The sequence below is a fragment of the Strix uralensis genome, chromosome 1 (genome assembly GCF_047716275.1).
Source record: "Strix uralensis isolate ZFMK-TIS-50842 chromosome 1, bStrUra1, whole genome shotgun sequence".
NCBI classification, from domain to species: domain Eukaryota; kingdom Metazoa; phylum Chordata; class Aves; order Strigiformes; family Strigidae; genus Strix; species Strix uralensis.
In genome coordinates, this window is record NC_133972.1 from 15,940,836 (window position 1) to 15,962,230 (window position 21,395).

General features: G+C 38.4%; 1 protein-coding gene across 1 annotated transcript in view; it reads left to right on the top strand.

The window, feature by feature from the left end:
- Positions 1 to 21,395, top strand: part of CNTNAP2 (contactin associated protein 2) — a 1,208,535-nt gene that overhangs the window by 717,604 nt on the left and 469,536 nt on the right. The window contains exon 10 of the mRNA XM_074892371.1: positions 13,436 to 13,607. Within this exon, the coding sequence (XP_074748472.1) occupies positions 13,436 to 13,607 (172 nt within the window). The remainder of the gene's footprint in view (positions 1 to 13,435; positions 13,608 to 21,395) is intronic.

Here is a 21,395-nt window from a genome sequence, read left to right on the forward strand (position 1 = left end):
CATCCCCCGCTTCAATTTCAGCAAAGACCTACTTCACCCCAGAAAATGGAAGTATAGTCCTGCACAACATTTTGGTAAAGCTGCCATGGAGCTTTTGTTTGTGTAGCTTGGCTCATCACAGCAGAGAGGAAAGGAAAAGGACTGGAGCAAGGCATCCTGTTTTGCCAGCTGAATAACAGGGTCTGCAGAGCATGTCCTCAGCTAAATTGTTGTTTCTTTCCCTCATTGGTTCAAAGTAAATATTACTTTGGTTTTGTAATTGAAAGACAAAGACCAACAGAAGGAGTAGGAGACACACAGGTTAGATGTAATTTTCCTGTCTTCTTTTATCCCTTCTTTTCTCAGCCTCTTTCCTCTGATGCATTCCATACTTTTTTTAACTACCAATGCATTATGCTGTTCAGAGTTTCAACTCTGTAGTAAAGCCCCCTAAACAGAAAAATGTTTTTAACATTTGGCACTTATCAAAAATACCCTGAAGTCTCACTCTGCAAAGTACGTAACATGCCTACAAAGAACATAATATGAACGAAGCGGACATTAGGGCAATTTACATTATAATCGATTTTCCTTTTCTTTTCCAATAGACACTAGAGATTGTGTGCATATAACTGGAATTTAATGTCATTGATACAGTCAAAGTGAAAAGAAAACTCTGGGCTATCTGTATATTTTACCAGATCTATTTCAATAATTTATATTGTTTAAATGAAACTAACTTAACTATAGGAAAAAGGGAACACCTGATTGAGTTCAAATGCAAAAAGGAAATAACACACCAGCCAGAAGCAGGAATCCAAGAGGAATATAGAGTCATTGCCCAAGCATGCAAGGTTGGAACTGGGAAAGCCAAAGCTCAGCTGGAGATGAAGCTAGTTGGGGATATGACAGCAGCAAGAGAGTCTTCAGTAAGTATTTCAGCAGCAAGTGGAAATGAAGAAAAATGCAGTTCCACTCATCAGTGGGATAGAGACCTAGGGACAGAGGACATGGAAAAGGCTGAGATACTTTGTGCCTTCCTTGCTTTGGCCTTTCTTTGTAAAGTTTGCTTTCAGGGCTCCCAGGCCCCTCCAACTAGTGGCAGAGCCTGGGGGAGTTAAGTAAAGTCCACATCAGAGAAAGACCAGATTAGGGACTGCACATGCAAATCAGATGTAGAGAAGTCTGTGGCGTCAGGTGGCCTGGATCCAAGAGTGCTGATAGAGGTAGCCGATCTCATTGCAAGGTTGCTGTCAATGATCTTTGAAATGTTATGCTAATTTTGGGAGATACCTGAAATTGCCCACTATCATTGGCTCCATAGATGAGAGGACAGTGAGAACTGTGAATGTCGTATACTTTGGTCTTAGAAAGGCCTTCAGCGCAGTCTGCATAGTGTCTTCATAGGAAATTGGTGAAATATGGACTGGATAGATGAACTATAAGGTGGGGGAAAATTGACTGGACACCAGGCTCGTGTGGTGGTGATCAGCAGCACAAAGTCTAAGTGGTGACCAGTTACTAGTGGTGTTCTTAAGGGACTGATGCCGGGGCTGATTCTATTTGATGTTTTTATAAACAACCTGGGTAACGGGATGGAGTGCACCCTCAGCAATTTGTGGATGATAACAAACTAGGGGAAACAGTTGGTATGCTGGAACTTAAGGCTGCTATTCACTTGGACCTCAACATGCTGGAAAAATGAGCTAACCAAGACCTCATCATGTACAGCAAAGAGGAACTCAAAGTCCTGCACCAGGGACTGAATAATCCAGTGCATCAGTCCAATCTAGTCATCAACAGGATAAAGAGTTCTGCAGAAAAGGACCTTGGGTCCTGAGGGACAAGTTGAACATAAGCAGTAATGTGATGACAGTGGCCACTGGCATACTGAGCTGCATCAGCAAGAGCAGAGTCAACAGGCTGCAGTGAGTGATTCTTCCCCTCCATCAGCACTGGCGAGACCCCGTCTGGAGCTGTCATGGTTTAAGCCCAGCCAGCAGCTAAGCACCACACAGCTGCTCACTCACTCCCCGCCTCCCCGGTGGGATGGGGAGAGAATCGGAAGGATAAAAGTGAGAAAACTCATGGGTTGAGGTAAAGACAGCTTAATAGGTAAAGCAAAAGCTGCACGCACAAGCAAAGCAAAACAATGAATTCATTCACCACTTCCCACGGGCAGGCTGGTGTTCAGCCATCTCCAAGAAAGCAGGGCTCCATCATGTGTAACGGTGACCTGGGGAGACAAATGCCATCACTCCGAACGTCCTTCCCTTCCTCTTCTTCCCCATCTTTATATTGCTGAGCATGACGCCATATGGTGTGGGATATCCTTTGGGTCGGTTGGGGTCAGCCGTCCCAGCTGTGTCCCCCCCCCAACTTCTTGTGCTCCCCCAGCCTGCTCGCTGGTGGGGTGGGGTGAGAAGCAGAAAGGGCCTTGATGCTGTATAAGCACTTCTCAGCAATAATGAAAACATCTCTGTATTATTAACACTGTTTCCAGCACAAATCCAAAACATAGCCCCATACTAGCTACTATGAAGAAAATTAACTCTATCCCAGACAAAATCAGCACAGGAACACATTGTGTTGGGCACTTCAATGCAAGAAAGACAATGACATGCAAGTCATTGCAAGTCAAGCAGAGGATCAGCCAAGAGGGTTAAGGGCCTCAAGCACATGATGTATGAGGAGAGGCTGGCTGAGAGATCTGGGTTTGTTTAGCCTCTGAAGAGAAGGCTGAAGGGAGATCTTGCTGTCTACAGCTGACTACTGGGAGGGTGTAGAGAAGATGGATCCAGACTCTACTTGGAGTTGTATAATGTGAAGACAAAAGGGAACAGACACAAGTTGCAACATGGGGAATTCTGATTAAATGCAAGGACACATTTCTCAACCATGAGTGTGGTCAAACACTGGAACACTTTGTCCAGAGAGGTTCTGAAATCTCCATCCTCAGAGACAGTGAACTGGACTGGATACATCCCTAAGTAACTTGCCCTAATTTGACCTCCTCTGAAGAGCAGTTTGGATCAGATCATCTCCAGAGGTCCCCTCTAAAGGAAATTATTTTATCATTTTATAATAATGGGATTTTTCATAAGTGACTGTAATTTTGGTCTTTATTTTCACACTCTGTGAGGCATCACTAAAGAGACCAGTGTCAATATCAATGGAAGGTAACCACCTGATACCTGTTAAAGATTTTAGTTGAGCTCCTGTTGAAAATAAATCTTAAAATTGATCCATCGTAATTTCTATAATTATTTGGAACTTTTAAGAATATAAATATTACATCAAACAACCAAACAAAATTTGAAAAGCTAAGATTTCTTTTATATTTGGCAACTGTATTATTCTTTACGTAGCTTTTCTCAACACGCTGAATTGCTTCGGTCATTTTGGTAGGAATTATTCAGCATTACAGTAGGAAGAGATCCATCTTGGATGTGGCATATCAATAACATTATTGTCACTGTGTACTTTCCAGTGTATATTTCCAAGAAAACAAAAAATAAACCTTCTTTCAAGGAAATAAGCACAATTCTTTTAACAAATATCGTATTTTCTTTGGACATGAGTCAATCAGTATACACTACCGTGCATTTTAAAGCACTTTCAAGAGAACTTTTAATGAGCCTAATGCAATTTGTCACAGTTAAGTCCTGTAACTTGTTATTCAAAAAACCTCCCATTAACTTTATGTTGAGTCATTATTATATGAGGCCTCTGCTGCTATGCCTGCTGTGCTTTTAAATAGCCAGCCACAGTGTTTAAGAAATCTCCTTGGCTCCATTGGACTTGATATTAATACTATGAGGAAGAAAGAATGTTAAGGGTTATGCTGCTTAAGGAGTTATTTTGTGGTTTCAGTTTAAACTTTCATTCAATTTCTTTGAAAACAAATTGCCTGTTTTGTTTGGGTTTTGTTTTTTTTTTTTTTTTAAATTCAAAAAGACAGGAGAATGAAGGTAAAGTAATTTCTGTATATTACTTTCTAGCATTTTTCTACTGTACACATACCTTGCTTTGAGTGAGTAGACTTGTAATAAAGTGAAAGCTGGGTGAGCTGAGAAAGTTGAAACACACCATAACCCAACAGCTAGAATTATTTTCTTTAATCTTCTAATTAAATGATCAGTTTCTAAAATTATAATATTTTCATCTCTTTTTTTTTTCAAGAGAGAAAGCATCAAGTTTAAAAACTGATAACAAAATTGTGATCCTTTCTAACATTCAAATCTTTCGAGTAAAAGACAAATAGACTTGTTTCTTTCCATTTAGTGAAATATTTGCACTCATAATAGCTTTAAATAATTATGGAAATAACAGAAAATTGATTTTGTTGTTATTATTGTTGACTAGAGTCCATTCTGATTTATGATATGAATTCCTTTCTAATATTAATATAACTTCAATACACGCTGCTGTATGAGTGCTTTTCACTTATAACAATATTAAGAGTTGCTAACTATTCATGTGAACTGCAGGCACAAATTATGTGCTACAGATAAATTAGCTCAGATTCAGAAAAGAGAGAATGTGTGTGTTCACATTGTAGAGATTCTTTGTTATTTCTTTCTAAATTTGGAAAGACAGTCTACTGGCAATCTATTTCTGTATTTGTGTTTCTAAATAGAAAGAAGAAAGCTAAATATTGTTTAAATCATGACCACCTGAAAAAACAGATACAAAGTTCTATTCTACCACTGAATTAAAGATGCATAACACTTTAGTAAGTTAAACTACCCAGTTTACCCAAATGGGTATGTAATTCCAACAGTTTGCAAATATCTCATAATACGAGCAAATGCCATTTGCTAATCTATTAAAAAGTGGAGGCACTACTAATCACATTGCTATATGTACTTTTAAAGTATCAGAACGACCATGTGATTTTCCCTCTTTATCCTGCCTTTCTTTCATCTTATCTTTATCTAATAAGTGGTAAAAAATGCAACTGAGAAGAAAAGTACCATGGTACTTTTTTTGATTCACATGTATTTACAGTTATTATAAACTGAAAATGTAAGAGAATAGGTAAAAATTTGTTAATCAGTTCTATAGTTTGTAATGCTAAGATTTTAAAATTAATTACTGTGTCTTTTTTGCATAAGATTCTAATAAGCATAAGGAGACGGCCATTACTATGAATTTAATGACTGTTTATAGGGATTCCATTAAGCCCTACAGAACTTAATGTACTTTTATTTCATTGCTCAGGTAATATAATTTTATCTGAATTTAAGAACAAAAATACGATTAATCAAGGAAAATCTAAGCTTTGCAAAATATGAAAATGATTAAGATAACTCTTTAAACATCCAATTAATTATTTTTTTAGTTTGTTCATTAAAGAGTAACAGTGTTGATCTTTAAATCTACCAGCCATATTTAATGGGCATCCTTAATTTTGACTTATAGAAACCATCTATATAGTGATATATGAGACGATATACTATATGGTGATTAATATTTTTAAGTTAGGTTTGGCAGTCTGAAAAATAAATTTAAGGTGTTCAAAACCTGAAAGTTATTGCTAACAGAAATGTCAGAATAGACATTTAAGATGTGCTGAATATCTGAATGCACTTCAAATCAGATTGCTTTTCAAGTTCTAAATATGTAGAAGCATTTATTAGCAGCAAAGCTCCAACAAAGTCTTTGCAACCAAGAGCTAATTCTGTGGTTATAGTTGATAATAGGATCTAAGTGAGATAATTTGGAATACTGAAGAACATGCAGTGTATGGCATGAAACTAGAAGTGGTGTGTTTAAGGTACCTAAACAAAAACTCAGTTCCATACTGGTGCTGTTTACCACAAAGTGATGTATTGTGGTCATACGAACTATAGCTCACAGGGATTTTGCTTGAGTGGTTAGCCACTCAATACTAAATGCTTTCATTCTAACACCTTTGTTAACTGGACTGAAAAAAAGATTGTCGATTAAATTATAAATCTCTTAGATGGAAGTTGGTGGAAGTACATCATGTGAATCTGTAGCTGAATTGGTCCAACGACTTCTATACTAATATTTTTGATTGAAGTAAATTCGCTGTAGTGATATTGTAGCCAGAACTTTGTAGTACGTGAAAATACAAAATAAGTTCATGTAGGAGCAGCAAATAAGATTACACAATTAATGCCAATAGTGTAATCTCCACACTGTACATCTTTTAAAGGCAGTAAATAGTCATTGAGTATTTTATGCTGCTTATATCTCCTTAAGTGTAATTATCTCCAGCAGTCTCTAGACATTTTTTATCTTCATGGGACATTTTCAGTAGAAGTGAAATAACAGTAACTTTGAAAATCTAGTGTACATTTATTCTCTTTGTTATAAAATAGCCTATGAATAGCATGTATTATATAGGTAGTGTAATGTACAGATTTGCTGCAATTTAATCATTATGTAGCTTTCTGTATTCTCTATCATATCCAATAAAATGAGATAGAAATTGCAGTGAAGTGTTAGATTGACTTAAATTAGCAAAGACTGGTAATAATGGTCATTCTTACAGCTTCTCTCTATGTCAGAAAGTGATGATTGAAACTTGCTGCTATTGCTTTTGTTTCCAGTTATTTGAAGGAGAATTTTGTCTAAACAGGAAGATCAGGACAGCTTTTGAGTTTATTTCAAAACAGAGTTCTTGCTGATTTCATATTTTAGAGTTTCAGTCATTCACGCACCACATTTGTTTCATGGGAACTCACTTTATAAAGATAATAAAACCTTCATTTAAAAACAGCAGAAGACATTTTCATTGTTTTGTCAGATGATACCTGTACTGTGTCTGGCTGAGCCGGAATTGGTTTCCCCCTGTAGCAGCCCTCATGGTGCTGTGTTTGATGTTGGGAGCTGGCAGGGTGTTGATAGCACACTGGTGTTGTGGCTACCGCTGAGTAGTGCTTACACAGCACCAAGGCTCTTTCTGACATTTTCCCCCCACAGTGGGACGGGGTGGGCAAGATCTTGGGAGGGGACACAGCCAGGACAGCTGACCCGAACTGACCAAAGGGATATTCCAGACCATATGACGTCTGCTCGAGTATAAAGCTGGGAGAAAGGAGGAAGGGGGTGGGGTCACCCTTGGTCCTCCGAGGCAACCACTGCGCGTATCAGAGCCCTGCTTCCTGAGAAGGCCCGACATCGCCTGTTAATGGGAAGTAGAGAATAAATCTGTTTTCTTTTTGCTTCCACGCGCGGACCTTTGCTTCGCTTTGTTTATATTAAAACTGCTTTTTTTTACCCACAAGGGTTGGGTTTTTTTCCTATGTTATTTTCTTTCCCCTTTTTGCCCTGTTGAGAGAAAAAGGGGGAAGGGGGGGAAGTGAGAGCGACTTGGTGGGTACCTGGCATCTAGCCAAGGTCAAACCACCACAATACCCAAAATATTTTATTAATTTTTTTCACTGTTCCTCTGCCAGGAAACAGAATTGCCTTTGTACTAAGAACTGTCAGAGCATAAAACTGTGCTTAAATGCTTCATAAGTGGTCTGTTTTAAAACAATATATTTTTTTTCATTTGTGTTCCATTTCATTGTGTTATTTATATTACCTTTATTACAGTCTCAGTGTCCTGGTTTATTTTGATCACTGCCAGTAAAGGATTAAAATGTATCTAAAATCTTTTCTTTCATTTTAAAGCAGTTGTTTGTCTTTTTATTGTACTTTTCATGAGGACACTTCATTTATGTCTTAAGTGTCTGACTGCTCTCAAACTCCATTTAAGTTGGCAGGAAGTGGAAGTGGTTAACAACTGGTAAAACCAGGCAGTTTCTGAAGAAAAAAACAAAAAAGCAACCTCTAGCTACTTTAAAAAGCAGACTTCCCTCAGTCAACGAAATTACTCCCTACCTTGCATTCAACCTCTGTGTTTCTATAAATGAAACAATGAAGGCAAAAGTAAAGCTTAATTTATTAGAAAATGCCTCAATCAAAAAATTGGTTACTTTCTCTGCAAATACACACAGAAAAATTGTAGTTCCCATTCTGGTTTGCCTTTCTGCACTCCACTGAGCTGGGAGACTCTGAAGTCGTGTTTATTTTCAGAACAGTTCGTATGGTTGCTAGACATGGGATCCAAATGTCTTGGCAATCCCCGTCCTTAGTCCTCATATTCCCTAATACAGAATTATGACTGGAGTTAAAGAGCCATGACTGTTGAAACCTCATGTACCAATCCCATATTCCTTCAAATACTTGGAAAGTATACGTGTTTGGTTTTTTAAACATTTCTGTAGCTTTACAGAGATGCAATGAAATTAAAAAATATACTCCATTTTAACGCATGCTGTTCATCCCTTCTGCAGTTTGTTTACTTTAGTTTATTTCATGCTTTTGGAGCAGGAAACTTCTAGTTTTCCAAAGTTATTGCATGTGTTCCACTTCACATTAAGGGCCCCATTCTGGTCTGACTGAAACAAACATAAAAATACTACAGTGAATTTGGGTAGGTAGGTGTATTGAGCTTTTCTGATAGGGTCTTTTTCTGTTTATTTACATATGAAACACCAGCTGTATCTTGAATCTAAGTACATTGTTATGTACTGAATTTGAGTTTTGTTCTGTGGGTTCAGAATAACATCTTTCAACTCTGTATGATAAGTATAGAAAATTTGAAGACTACTTGACCCTTGAATGATCCTGAAAAATAAAGATTTTTTTTTTCCTTCCTCTTATTCTGCATAGCAAGGATCCATGAAATACCATGCAGATAAAAATCAGTGTCAGACTTGAGATCAGTTGCTTTTTCTATCAATTACTAGATTCTGCAGCTACCTGTGCAACTAGTTGAAGACAATATGGACTACGAGTAAGATATCTAAGATAATAGTTACATTTTTTTTTAAATGAGGTGTATTTTTCATTTAAAGAAGTAAAATACCAAGTACCATCTGTATACAAACATCAGCCCATCATTAACTTACAAATAAAACAAAAGGCAAAAATAAAAATATAATGATGTGGTGTTGTCACAAGCTGTGAAGAAAAACTGCCTTCTTTTCACAATAGAATTTGCATTACATTTCAAAGGAAATCTGAAGTGTTTCACATAGGGATACAAAATAATCTCTGTATATTCAGAGTCAAGTATGATATTTCATTCTTAGGTCGGATCCAGAAATAAATAGTGCATCAGATGTTTAATGGCGTGCCCTGACTGTATGTTCGTTTGGTATTATACCATGAACCCGAATGTGTTCTTCCTTCAACATCCTTTCTTATAATGTTGTTGACAGAACCTTACTCAGGTGATTGGAAGAGAAGCATAACAGATCTTGACATATTTCATAGGTATTTTATTATACCTATTATAATAGATTTATTATATTTATTTTATTAAAGTGACATTTAACATAGAATATAGCATAAATCAGAACTATAGATTTTCAAATTTTTCCCAAAAGTTTGAATTAAGACCAGGAGCTGGATCTAGAATTTTGCCTGTTCCATCTTTGGTACATCAGAATGAAGTCCTGGAAACAAATTTCCTTGAACTTGGGAAAACTGCGATTCAGTCCATGTCTGGCCTTTGCAGGATAATCCATCTCTTTGTGGGCTTAAAATGTGAAAAATAAAATGTTAAGATTCAGATTTTGTATAGAAAAAGTCAGAAAGATGTAGAAATTACAGGATAAGGGAGTCTACATAGCTTTGAGGTGCACTTGTAATCATAAGCATGAACACTGTTTTAAACTGTCCAAACTGCATTTTAGGTGCATTTTGAAAATGTACATATTTTCTTGTCAGCGAGAAGATCAATACAGTGCTGTCCAAATTGTTCATCCATTATTTAGCCTTTCTTGTGACAGTATTGCTGTCATCCTTGGTTATACAAGTTCATTTAATTGAAATTTCATTCACTGTAGGAAGGATGAGGAAGTCGATCATGTCTCAATAATGGAAATCTAGAAGGGGAAGGCGTTGACCTGTGTATTGAAATAACAACCGCAAGATACTAGGTCATTTCCAGGTTTACATTTGAGGCAGATGCTTTGCCCCAGGTGACTCGAACTGGAATTGCTTAAAATGTCCAGGTCTCACCAAAATTAATGGGCATTAGACTGTATACCTAATAGTTCAAAACCAGTGTAGGTGTTATACACAAGGCTTATCTAGTTGCTTTCCCATGTGCTAAACTCTTTACATAACAGTATGTTTTTTAACTGCATTCTGAAAAGTTTCTCTAAGCAATGGCAAAAATTTTAAAGCAGAAAAAAATTGGTGTTAGAGAAGGTTGGATTGTGAGAAGCACATGGTTCAAAAAACCCCCTATTCTTCCATTTCCTGTGGATAGTGAATTGTTTTGGGAAATTAGCTCTTTGCATAACTGTCTGTTATAGTATAGCATGACTGAAATGCCTTGACACCCAGCCTCACAATTTATGCAAGTTGCTGTGCAAGTGCATAAAAACCCATCCTCTTCCAGTTCCTTACATGACCAGAAACAGCCCAGGGAGTAGCGGGAAGACAGGCAAAGACATGAGTGAGCAAATTATAGTCTTCATCCATTGATAGACATAGCAAAATTCAGAATCCCAAACTGACTAATGTTCAGTGTACACCAGTCTCTAGGGTAATAGAGGAAAGCTCGATTTATGTAGTTAGGTTAGGAGCGGCCGCCACCTCCAGCCACTCCAGCCCATGACTCCTTCCTACCCCAGCCAGTGGAGCCCAGCCTGGGAACCCAGGGACCTGGGGTCTCTGTCCAGGCTGAGGGACCCAGCTGCTACTTTCCTGTTTGCAGGTTCAACCAGTAGGAAAGTGCAGAACATGTCCCAGAGAGCAGTAATAACTGTGTGCTAATATCGTGTAGGCCAAGAATTGATAGTCCAGATTCAGTGAAGCTGAGAATCACATGTTGAAATGCTTCTCTGGTTAGTTCTCAAATGCCATCAAATATTGGTAGTAATTTGTTGGAATATATTGCTGAATCTAATCATACATTTGTGGCTTAATTATTTGGTTCGTACTCTTTTTGATGTGAAGAGTAAATTGTGGATCTAGGTTTTGATCTTCTTTTTCAGTTAGTGATTGAAGGATGGCAGATAATCTTTTATTATATTCAGATATATCCATATAATGTCCTTGTCTTTGCTGGGTTTACATGCATGTCACTAAGAGTTTACCTCAGTGTTGGGTAACCCCAAATTTAATATTGAAAACAAAGGAATTGTGGAACTGCTTTGAACCAGAAGATGATACACAGGTCTCCTGCACAGCTCTGCTAATGCACTGAAGATCTAAATGGCCATGTGCTTGGTGTTAGTTTGGGGTTCTTGCTGAGAAAGAGTTATAGGGTAGTTTCAGTGACAATTTGAAAGCAGACAATTGTACTGAAAGAGTGAGCTCTTTAGATATAATTGGAGAAAGCACCTGATAGGAACATGCAAATATTGTGCTTGCATCGACCAAACAAAAGACCAAACAAAAACTTGCACTTTCTGTCTCTCTCTGTATGTAAAGCCTCAGATAAATCAGTTCAGTCAGTCACTAGAAAGAACAAGTAAAAAAAAGTAGGAGGCAGGTTTCTGAAAGACCTGTCTTCATCAGATAAGTCACTAGCCAATGCACATGCTGGGAAGAGAATATAAATCCTGTCCCTACAACTTGACTGCTCCACCAGTCCAAAATAACAATTCCTGCAGTCTAGGATTATTTTGGTGGGGGGCAGTTGGTCTGATGAGGTTATTATGCACTAGCTAGGCAATTGGGTGAACCCCCAGGAGTTTTTCCTTCTCCATCTGATGTGTATTAGTGTGAGGGGGTCATTTATCTTTCTCATATCAGTTTATGGCTCCCTGTGATAGTGTCACAATTTTGCTCCAAAGGTGGTATGACCTCAGGACAAGCCTTTGCTCAAATTCTTGAAATACCTGTCAGATCTAACTTTTAGCATGGTCACTGCTTAATTACTGTAACATCCCTGATTAATTCTGTGGCACCACCAGTGAACTCTGAAGTGAGTGCTTGCTGAAGTGAGTCAGGGAAATTTAGGAGCTACTGGCATTAACTTTAGCTGATGGGCAAGACAGTTTTAGAAAATTTTTAAAAACATTACTGGTCATATTAATGTTCTGGCACAGCCTTTCAGTTAAAATTGATCTTAATTATATTTTGGGGAAGACTTACGTGTATCTGCGGGTTTTTTAGGTGCCGCAATAAGCAGCATCTGTCCTCAACCCCCAGTTGCTTATTTTTACACTCTGTTCATTGCCCTCTCTTTTAGCCAATCCAACTATTTGTGTGGCAGATGATAAACTGTATTCAGGAACAGAATTTAAAATGATGTTCATTCCTTTTTCCTGCTGCTGTTTAAGCAGTATTGGTTTGATAATCTGTTATTCTCCTGTCTCCACAAATAGCTGTTTCCATGCTATTGAAGAAGACAGTAAGGCATTGGAGATTGGGAAGTTGGGTAGGAAAGTCGGAGAAGGAATGGGAGCTGTATAATCTGTTTTAGCTACCAAAGCAAATGAGTATGATTTTTTTACCCATGTTAGTCAAGAACTGCATGTCTAGTCATCTTCCTAGCTGAAATCTGCAAAACCATTATGCATTTTTTCAGACTTTTAACCTTCTCTACCAATAAACTGCTTCCTGCCCTTATCTTAAAAAGATTCTGTCTAAATTATTTTCTTGAAGCTTTTTCAGGGAGTTCATTGTTACAGATTTATAAGTAGTGAATGAGACTCTCCACTGTCTAATCGAGGACATTTTTCTTAAGTAAATTGACACATTCACTTCTGAAGGGCATTCAGTTAAACAATTACATACAAACATCCTCTGTCTCCCTGCCTTTAGCCTGAGTCAAGACACTAGTTCATTCTCACCTCTTATAAATCACCTTCAGAAAGACAGGCTAATGAATGTGTTCAGAGCAAAAATGAAAATACTACAGAATGTCCTCAGATTCCTCAGAAGTGGGCCAGGAATTAGATTTTAGAGTTAGTTTTAAGTTTGCAGAAAGTTTCCAGCACAGGTATTCATTGCCCAGGAAGCCTAGTTCTAGAGAAAGCTGAACTGGAAATTCACTTAATAGAATACATGGAATACATTTCTGTCAGGAAAATCTGAGAAACAGGAATGTGATTCCTAAAATATAGCAAGGAGATGAATCATTTTCCTATTGCCTTAGTCTTCGTATGAAGAGAGAAGTAATGAGAAACAGCAATAGAGGGCTGGGGGAGGAGGAGGATAGCAGAAGACTTCCATCCCGTAGACAAAAATTAATGAAAGAATCATCAGCTGTACGTTATAAATTCTTGCAGGTAGTTGCCAATGATTTAAATCAATAACATTGCAATGTAATCTAATAACTGTATAATATTTCCTTCCCACCTTGCCTTTTTCTTCCTCATCTAGAAAACATGTCTTTTTCTGTGAAAAAATACTGGCTTGAATAATAGTATATGAAGTTAATCATGCTCTTTATTCTGCTGCTCTACAGGGTTTCCTATACAGATGAATGACTCGGATCACCCACTATTTCAGCATTCATTTCAAGGATGCATGCAGTTTATTCACGTGGATGATCAGCTGGTGGATTTGCACGCAGTGGAGCAAGGCCAGCTGGGAAGCTTTGCCAATGTCACCATTGACATGTGTGCCATTATTGACAGGTAAGTTGTGGAGACATCACTGATACTCTGATACACTGATACGTGTCCTGCGTATTCTGAAAAAATACAGTGATACAGAAAAGGTGGTTCTGACACTGCCAGTGATCACATCAAGGCAGTCCTACCTTTTTAGCAGAGGGAACCATGCTTAGATGATGGATATCATAGCTTTAAGTTGTAGATTGTACAGGGTACAGGTGAAAGCATATTTCCAATCTCCCCACTCCCAGGCAGAGGCTTAGGTGAAAAATTCTTGTAAATCAAATCCAGCCCACAGGTCAATAATATGGCTGCCTTGAATAGAAGGAACTCTCCTGAAAAGTCACAGTTTGTTTCTTAGATGAATGTTATGAAGATCTTTTTGCAACTAGAAGTTGTGGTTCCTAGCTTCAGTGCCTTCTGGCTTCACTGAATTGCTCAGAGAACTAAAATTGGTCCACATGTTTGCACAACTGTGCATGTAACAAAGGCTCAGACTTTATTAAAATAATGCTTAGTGGTTGTTTTTTGGGTTTTTTTTTTCCAAACAGAGAAGAGTAATTCAGAATTATGGCAGGCTTTTGCTTTGAGCCCTACCTTTTCAACCACTTCCCTGTGTTAATTTCTGTTCCTCCTGATTAATAGTTTCTTCTTTCCTGACAAAAAGGAAATTTAGAATTCTGTTTTGAAAGAGGAAAAGATTACAAGACCCTAGAATAATTCAGGTAACAAGCAACCACTGGAGTTCATGTGCTCCAAGGCCTGCTCAACACAGGGCCAGCTTCAAAGCTACATCAGGTTACTCTGGGCCACATCCAGTCAAGTTTTGAGTATCTCCAAGGATGGAGATTTCACAGCCTGAGTGACTCTGGATATCATCAGCAAAGATCTGCATAGTTATGTAAAGAAATGCATGTGTTTTTAATTTCTTGCCATAGTTTAAGAGAACCTCAGAGATAAATGCTAGTGTGAAAAAACAAAATATGGCATACTGCTTTGGTCTTGCAAAATGCCTCTCTTCCTGAAATGTAGACATTAGTTTGTACTGAATAAGTTGTAGTGGCTTGACCATGGCCAGCAGCCAAACGCCCGCCCTACCTTTTGCTCACTCCCCTCTCCAGGGAGATGGGGAGAAAAATAGAAGGAAGGCCAAAAGAGTCATGGATTAAAATGGCAGTTTATTAAGAATGGCAGTTTAGTAAGAAAAGCAAAAGCTGCACATGCAAGCAAAACAAAGAGAGGAATTCATTCACTACTTCGCATCAGCAGGCAGAAGTCCAGCTGCTTCGTGGGAGGCAAGGCCTCTGGACGTGTAAGAGCAGTCTGGGAAGAGAAACTCCATAATCCTAAACATCCCCCCTTCCTCCTCCATTCTCTGAGTTTCTATTGCTGAGCATGACATTGTACAGTACAGGATATTGCTATGGTCAGTTTTGGTCAGCTGACCCAGCTGTGTCCCCTCCTAACCTCTTGCCCACCCCCAACCTCCTGGCCTTTATGGGGGAGGGTGTGGCAAGAAAGCCTTGACACTGTGCAAGCCCTCTTCAGCAGCAGCCCGAACAGTGCTCTGCTACCAACACTCTTCTAGCCACAACTGGGAAGCACAGCACCATATAGGCTGCTATGAAGATTAATTTAGTAATGTCACAGAATCACAGATGATCTAGGTTGGAAGAGACCCTGAAGATTATCCAGTCCAACCATTAACCTCACACTGACTGTTCTCAACTCCACCAGATCCCTCAGCGCTGGGTCAACCTGACTCTGAAACCCCTCCAGGGATGGGGACTCCACCCCTGCCCTGGGCAGCCCATTCCAACGCCCAACAACCCCTTCTGGAAAGAAATACTTCCTAATAGCCAGTCTAAACCTTCCCTGGTGCAGCTTGAGGCCATTCCCTCTTGTCCTATCCCTTGTTCCTTTGTTCAAGAGACTCATTCCCCCTCTCTGCACCCTCCTTTCAGGGAGTTGTAGAGGGCGATGAGGTCTCCCCTCAACTTCCTCTTCTCCAGACTAAACCCCCCCAGTTCCCTCAGCCGCTCCCCATCAGACCTGTGCTCCAGACCCTGCACCAGCTTCGTTGCCCTTCTCTGGACACGCTCGAGTCATTCAATGTCCTTTTTGTAGTGAGGGGCCCAAAACTGAACCCAGTAATCGAGGTGCAGCCTCACCAGTGCCGAGTACAGGGGTAAGATCACTTCCCTGTCCTGCTGGACACGCTATTGCTGATCCAAGCCAGGATACCATGGGCCTTCTTGGCCAATTTGATCCCAGCCAGAGCCAGTATATCATTTTTGTAATGTCAGTGCTAAGGAGAATGCTTTGTGGTGTACCAGGCAGTTGTTCTGGCATGCCAGGTCACTTTAGATTGCTGCTTCTCAGGGACTTGTTCAGGGTTGAAGTCATAGTGAAAAGAGGAAGTGAAGAGCTGCTGTTATAGGGAAGAAGTTTCTTCTATCTTCTCACATAGAACTGAAATTAGAAAGGTCTCCTGTGCTTAGTATTCGATAGTTTGAATTGCTTAATTTTATTTTGAATATTTGTTTTGGAAATGTAAACTGACTTGGAAGAAGGGATGTGAAGATACATCTACTCAAGTCTCTGCTTTTTCCCCAGTGGATAAATGTAAGCTTATGTGACAGTTTGTATTGATCCTATTTATGCCAGTGTCTATTAGAAGTAATTCCATCATCATAGTGAAGTTAATCAGAATTAGGCTTTTGCAATGTATTACAGTGTAATTACAATTAACTTACAACGTGAGTTAATTAGAATCAGAGCTTTACAATGCCTTTTTGAAAAATAAGACTTAAAGCTTCCTATATGTCAAGCAGCTTACTTTCGAAGTGAACTTCATGTAGAAGCTGTTATTTATATTTCTTTTTATAACATATAATAATATATATTAAAATTTTAATACATTATAATGCCATATTCCATACATGATATATATGAAATAATTTTTAAAATATTAAAATATGATTACGATTTATGCATTTAACATGTATTACATATGAGGTTTATTTTATATAGTTTATATATATAACATTGGTATTAATATATTTTAATATAAATAACAGTGTATATGTTTATGTATGTGTGTTTTCTTTATATAAGAGAATCTATGGTCACTCTGTTTCCCTCTTCTGCCACCTTGGGTGCTGATACCATCCTCATTATATAAATTAAAACTATACGTCTTGCATTTATGCTTTCTAAACACTGGAGGATTATGTTGCAAGCAGAATAACAATTGTATAAACACAGGAAATTAGAACAGTATCCAAAGACTTTTCTTAGTCTTGGTTTTGGTTTTTTTAAGGATTGAGATGTAATCTAGTTTGTTGTTTTCCCATGATCAAGTTTATTTCTTTGTAGTTTGCACTTTAAAACAAACCCTTTGACTAAGAATAATGCCAAGCTTTAGATCTGACTGGATTTTCATGGCTGTCTTATTAACATCTGCAAATAAGTTTATAAGCACTTCTGTTACAATATGCCACTATGTATTAACATTTTTTATGTGGCTTTCTTTTAAAAGATCCAAGTACCATGCGTGCTATATATTAGCTTAACTTCATTTCCTTTGAAATGGGAAGATACTTGTGGCTGCGATACTGGGATCTTCCTGCTTTTTTAAACTTGTCTGGCTCTGAATCGTAAAGGCTTCAGTCATCATCAACATGGAAATTGCTTTCATAGCCACCCTTCAGTGAAGACCCCCACTGGGCAGAAAGATAAGATGTCATACTGAATTATTTTTACTGCAGACTTCAGCCATTTGGTTGGGGGAAAAAATGTGAAGTTGTAAACGATGGCATTTTTCATCATTAGTGAGAGAGGATAGTAAGGAGGGGACGGTTTATAAGAACATGACAGAAGGTACTGAGGGTGGCAGGTTCTCATGTTACACCCCCTTGGAGGTAACTGCTTCCAAAGTCCCAGGTTCTGCCAAGCTAAACACCTGCCCCGTATGGAAAGCATTTCTGCATTTTAATTCTGGTATGTTTTTTAAGACGTTAGAAGAATAGTCACCTTAGAGTATTACGCTTGTGCTTGGGAGACACAAGTGTTGAACCAGTGTCTTTTTATTTTTAGTCTTTTCCTCCTCGCATGAGCATTTTGCTATGGCAAAGACTACAAGCTGAGATGTTATTAAAAGGGAACACCAAAGCTAAGGAACATTCTGGTTTTGTCAGTGGCCAAATAGTATAAATGCATATAATTTCACACACATATATATATAGTAAGGACAGGCAGTTAGAATGCTACTGAGAAAAAACAATCGTCCCTGTTTCTGTATCTTAATTAACTTTATATGCATTAGCAATGGAAGTTGCATTGTTGTCACAGTGATCAGCATGCTGTACTGCTTGTGACAGCACAGGTCCCTATACACCTTCTTTACTTATCATTAACAAACTAACTTGTTACAGTCCAGATGGTACAGTTGTACTTTAGGATTTTAGCACAGGATATTGAAGCGGAATTATTACTCACAACAAATTTATCCCAGCAGTCTCAGAGAATTCTAAAGCTTGCCTGACTTCATTGTGGCTAGAATTATGGATTTTAATCATGAAATCACAATGAGGAGATACTAAAATGATTTCAAAATATAGTGTCCAATCTGTCGTTGTCGATTATGCAGAACATATGCCAATTTTAATGAAAATCTCTATGTACCATAAGAGGTGAAATGACAAAAATGGGGAGAAAAATGCAGTACTAAGAATTTTCATATAGCTGCTTCTGGTGTTTTATGAATGTGCAAACTGTGTGATTCCCTCTATAACACAGTGAGATTAATTAGATGCCAATTTTCAATAATAATTTAACATTAAAGAATTAATGTGAGGAATCAGATACCTGCCGCAGGACATTTCTGGGTGATTATTGCTCACCTGCTGTGGTGATACACTCTGTATGACAGAATGCCAACAACTGGCTTTAATCCCATACAGCCACATTCTCTAGGCTATGTGGTTGCCAGTCAAAATTGGTAATAATTCATTTCAATAACAAAACACAGCACGCATATTGGTGCATGAAAACGACCACAATGTAACTGGCAGCAAGACAGAATTTCTTTGGAATTAATCATTGAATACTCTTAAAATTCTTCACTTCCAGCTCTTTGTATGGACTTCAGGCTTCTGGCTTTCCTCTCTGTTCTCCCACTCTCTCTTCCAGTTCAGTGGTGAGGCAGACAGCAAGGAATAAGACAGTTATCATCCTGTAGTACTCTGCGTAAGAAGCAGATGATATACCAGTGTCCAGACTGGAAGCAAAACCTGCTTTACAGTTGAGTTGTTCCCAAGACAAATTCACAAAAGGGAAGGAAAATAGACTGGGGAAGGATTGAAACCACACCATGACTTCAGCCTACAGATGTTCCTGGCCATATGGTTGGAAGCCACTTCTTACGTGTGCCCTCTCCTCTCCCTCTCCCCACTTCTCTTTGGAACCATACAAACTTTTGATGTGGAAATGGAGACATGGACAGCTACCTTTCAACAAGAGAGATTCAAGTGTGTTTACTTCATAATCCATCTCAGTCCAGAAAGGTGACTTTGTAGACACAGATTATAGCTCAGATGACAGTGACAGTGCTTTTAATACTGTGACACTTGTCCCCTATGTGCCAGAGTTTGACAACTGCCATAATACTTAACACAGATCAGTAGAGAGATGGAAGGTTACAAACTCTACACAGCTGGCCACAAAATAGGAATGGTTTAATTACCTTTCTCTTCATAGTATATTTAGTTTTCTTCAAGAATTTTTTTTTACTATGAAAAAATCTCCATTCCCTCACATAAAAAAAAAATGGGGGAGGACCACTGTAAAATTAGGGAGAAAGGAGGCATGAGAAACACCAACAAATTGAATGAATTGGGTTTTTCCATGTGTTCACAAACTTTCTCCCTTGCATGAAGCTGGAAAAATTTGGATAACTTGCAAAACTTAAAGAGTGAGTCCAATGAGAATTAAAATATATGTTCTTTTAGCGATATGATATTAATAATAGTTGCTCGACTGAACATGTCTATACAGCACTTAGGTATCCTCAAGAAATTGGCTGGATCTTCCAGCTTTCATTAGTTAGAAGGGAGCTCCCCAAGACAGCAACGCTACTGCAGATTTTTTAAATAACCTTTTGGGCCTGCAGGCTAGACAAGTGAATTGTTGTGAGCTGGTTTTATCACTTCAAATCAACCTTACTTAAGGATTTCATGTGTTTCGGTGTTGATGATATCATGGACTTTATAACCTCAGAAAAGTATTTCTCACTTGATTCTTCTTTATCTAAGATCAGCCTACTCCTTTCTGATCTTGCAAGGGGGACATAATCTCATGTCACTTGGAGCTGTGCCATCTCCTTGACTTCTACATTGAAGGAAAATCAAGTTCTTTTCAATGTAACAGTAGTTGTTAAAATACAGAAATGCCCATTCTAGGTAATTCTAAAACAATTTAATGTAAACTGCACATGGAAATAATATTTGACATTCATTATGATTCAGATAGTCATAATTCTTTGCAAACAACTAATCAATCAAGTCTCAAATGGACAAAGAAGAGGAAGGGCAGTTTCTGTTCTAAGTAAGGAGGTCATTTTATGGGATGCTTATTGCATTGATCGAGTTAGTAAAGCTAAGAAATATCTTGAGGAGGAAAAAAACTAGTTTTTTCAGAGGTTTAGGATTCATCACCATTGCACTCTGTCTGAAGGCAGGAGAATGCAATACATTAAAGTATTACTTGCTTAAATGCTAAAAAGTGTTAATTTCCAGAATTTGAAACTGAAGTATGTGCAGGGAACTGACACGTGAAGTGGATGTAAGTGTTCTTCCACGGAAGGGGTGAGAGAAAAGACTATAATCACCTTAGAGTCTGGATGATGGAGCTTAAAAACTCCGAAAAGAGAAAATTACGCTGATTAGATCATGGAAGCTTCCACAAAAAGAAGCAGCACCAAGGGATGGAGTAGGACTGCATGGACAGAAGGTAGAAAACGTGTGAAGGTTCCCTGTGTGGAACAGTATGACTAATGACCCAGACTGTTAAATAACTTCATAGTGTAATCAGTAGGTATTTAAACAAGTTAGAATAGTTTCAAATACAGATGGTTTGAACACTATTTCATACTTATGCTTTCACATGCTTTTATTTTTTCTTTAGTCACTTTTAACTTATATTACACAGGTTACAGTAGTCAATAACATTCTTATGAGACACTTTTGAGTAACTGTGTGGGTAATACATCATCTTGTAGTTGGATATCTAAACATTTTGCAACCTCCAAAATCCTCAGTTGTTCTTTGTCTTGTATTTAATCCTAGATAAACTCTGCAGAGAGAGAAAAAAATATCTTATTTCTTTTTAACTTTAATAAATATTAATCTATCTTTATATTATGAAAACTGCATGCTACTGAAATAATTTTCTACAGCAAGTGGATTATTTGTTCATGATAAATACTTGTTCTTGCTAAAACAAAAGCTAAGACAGTAAACATTTAGGTGTATTTCTGAGGAGGAATATGTAAAGCAGAGTTCTGGACAACCTGATGGCTAATAGGGGAGGTCTCTGGGCTGCAGGGTTGGTTTCGGCCATGGCCTGAGAGAACAGTAACAGCCCTGGGTTTGTCCTTGGAGCCAAGTGGCAGAGGATGTGTCAGGGACACCCAGCAGCTGGGCCCAGAGCGTGGCCACCAAGGGCAGGGACAGCCCCTGGGCCTCCTGGACACAGCGACTGCCTCGGGGCCAGCACCCCAAAGGCTTTCTCTGAAGGGTGCTGGGTGGA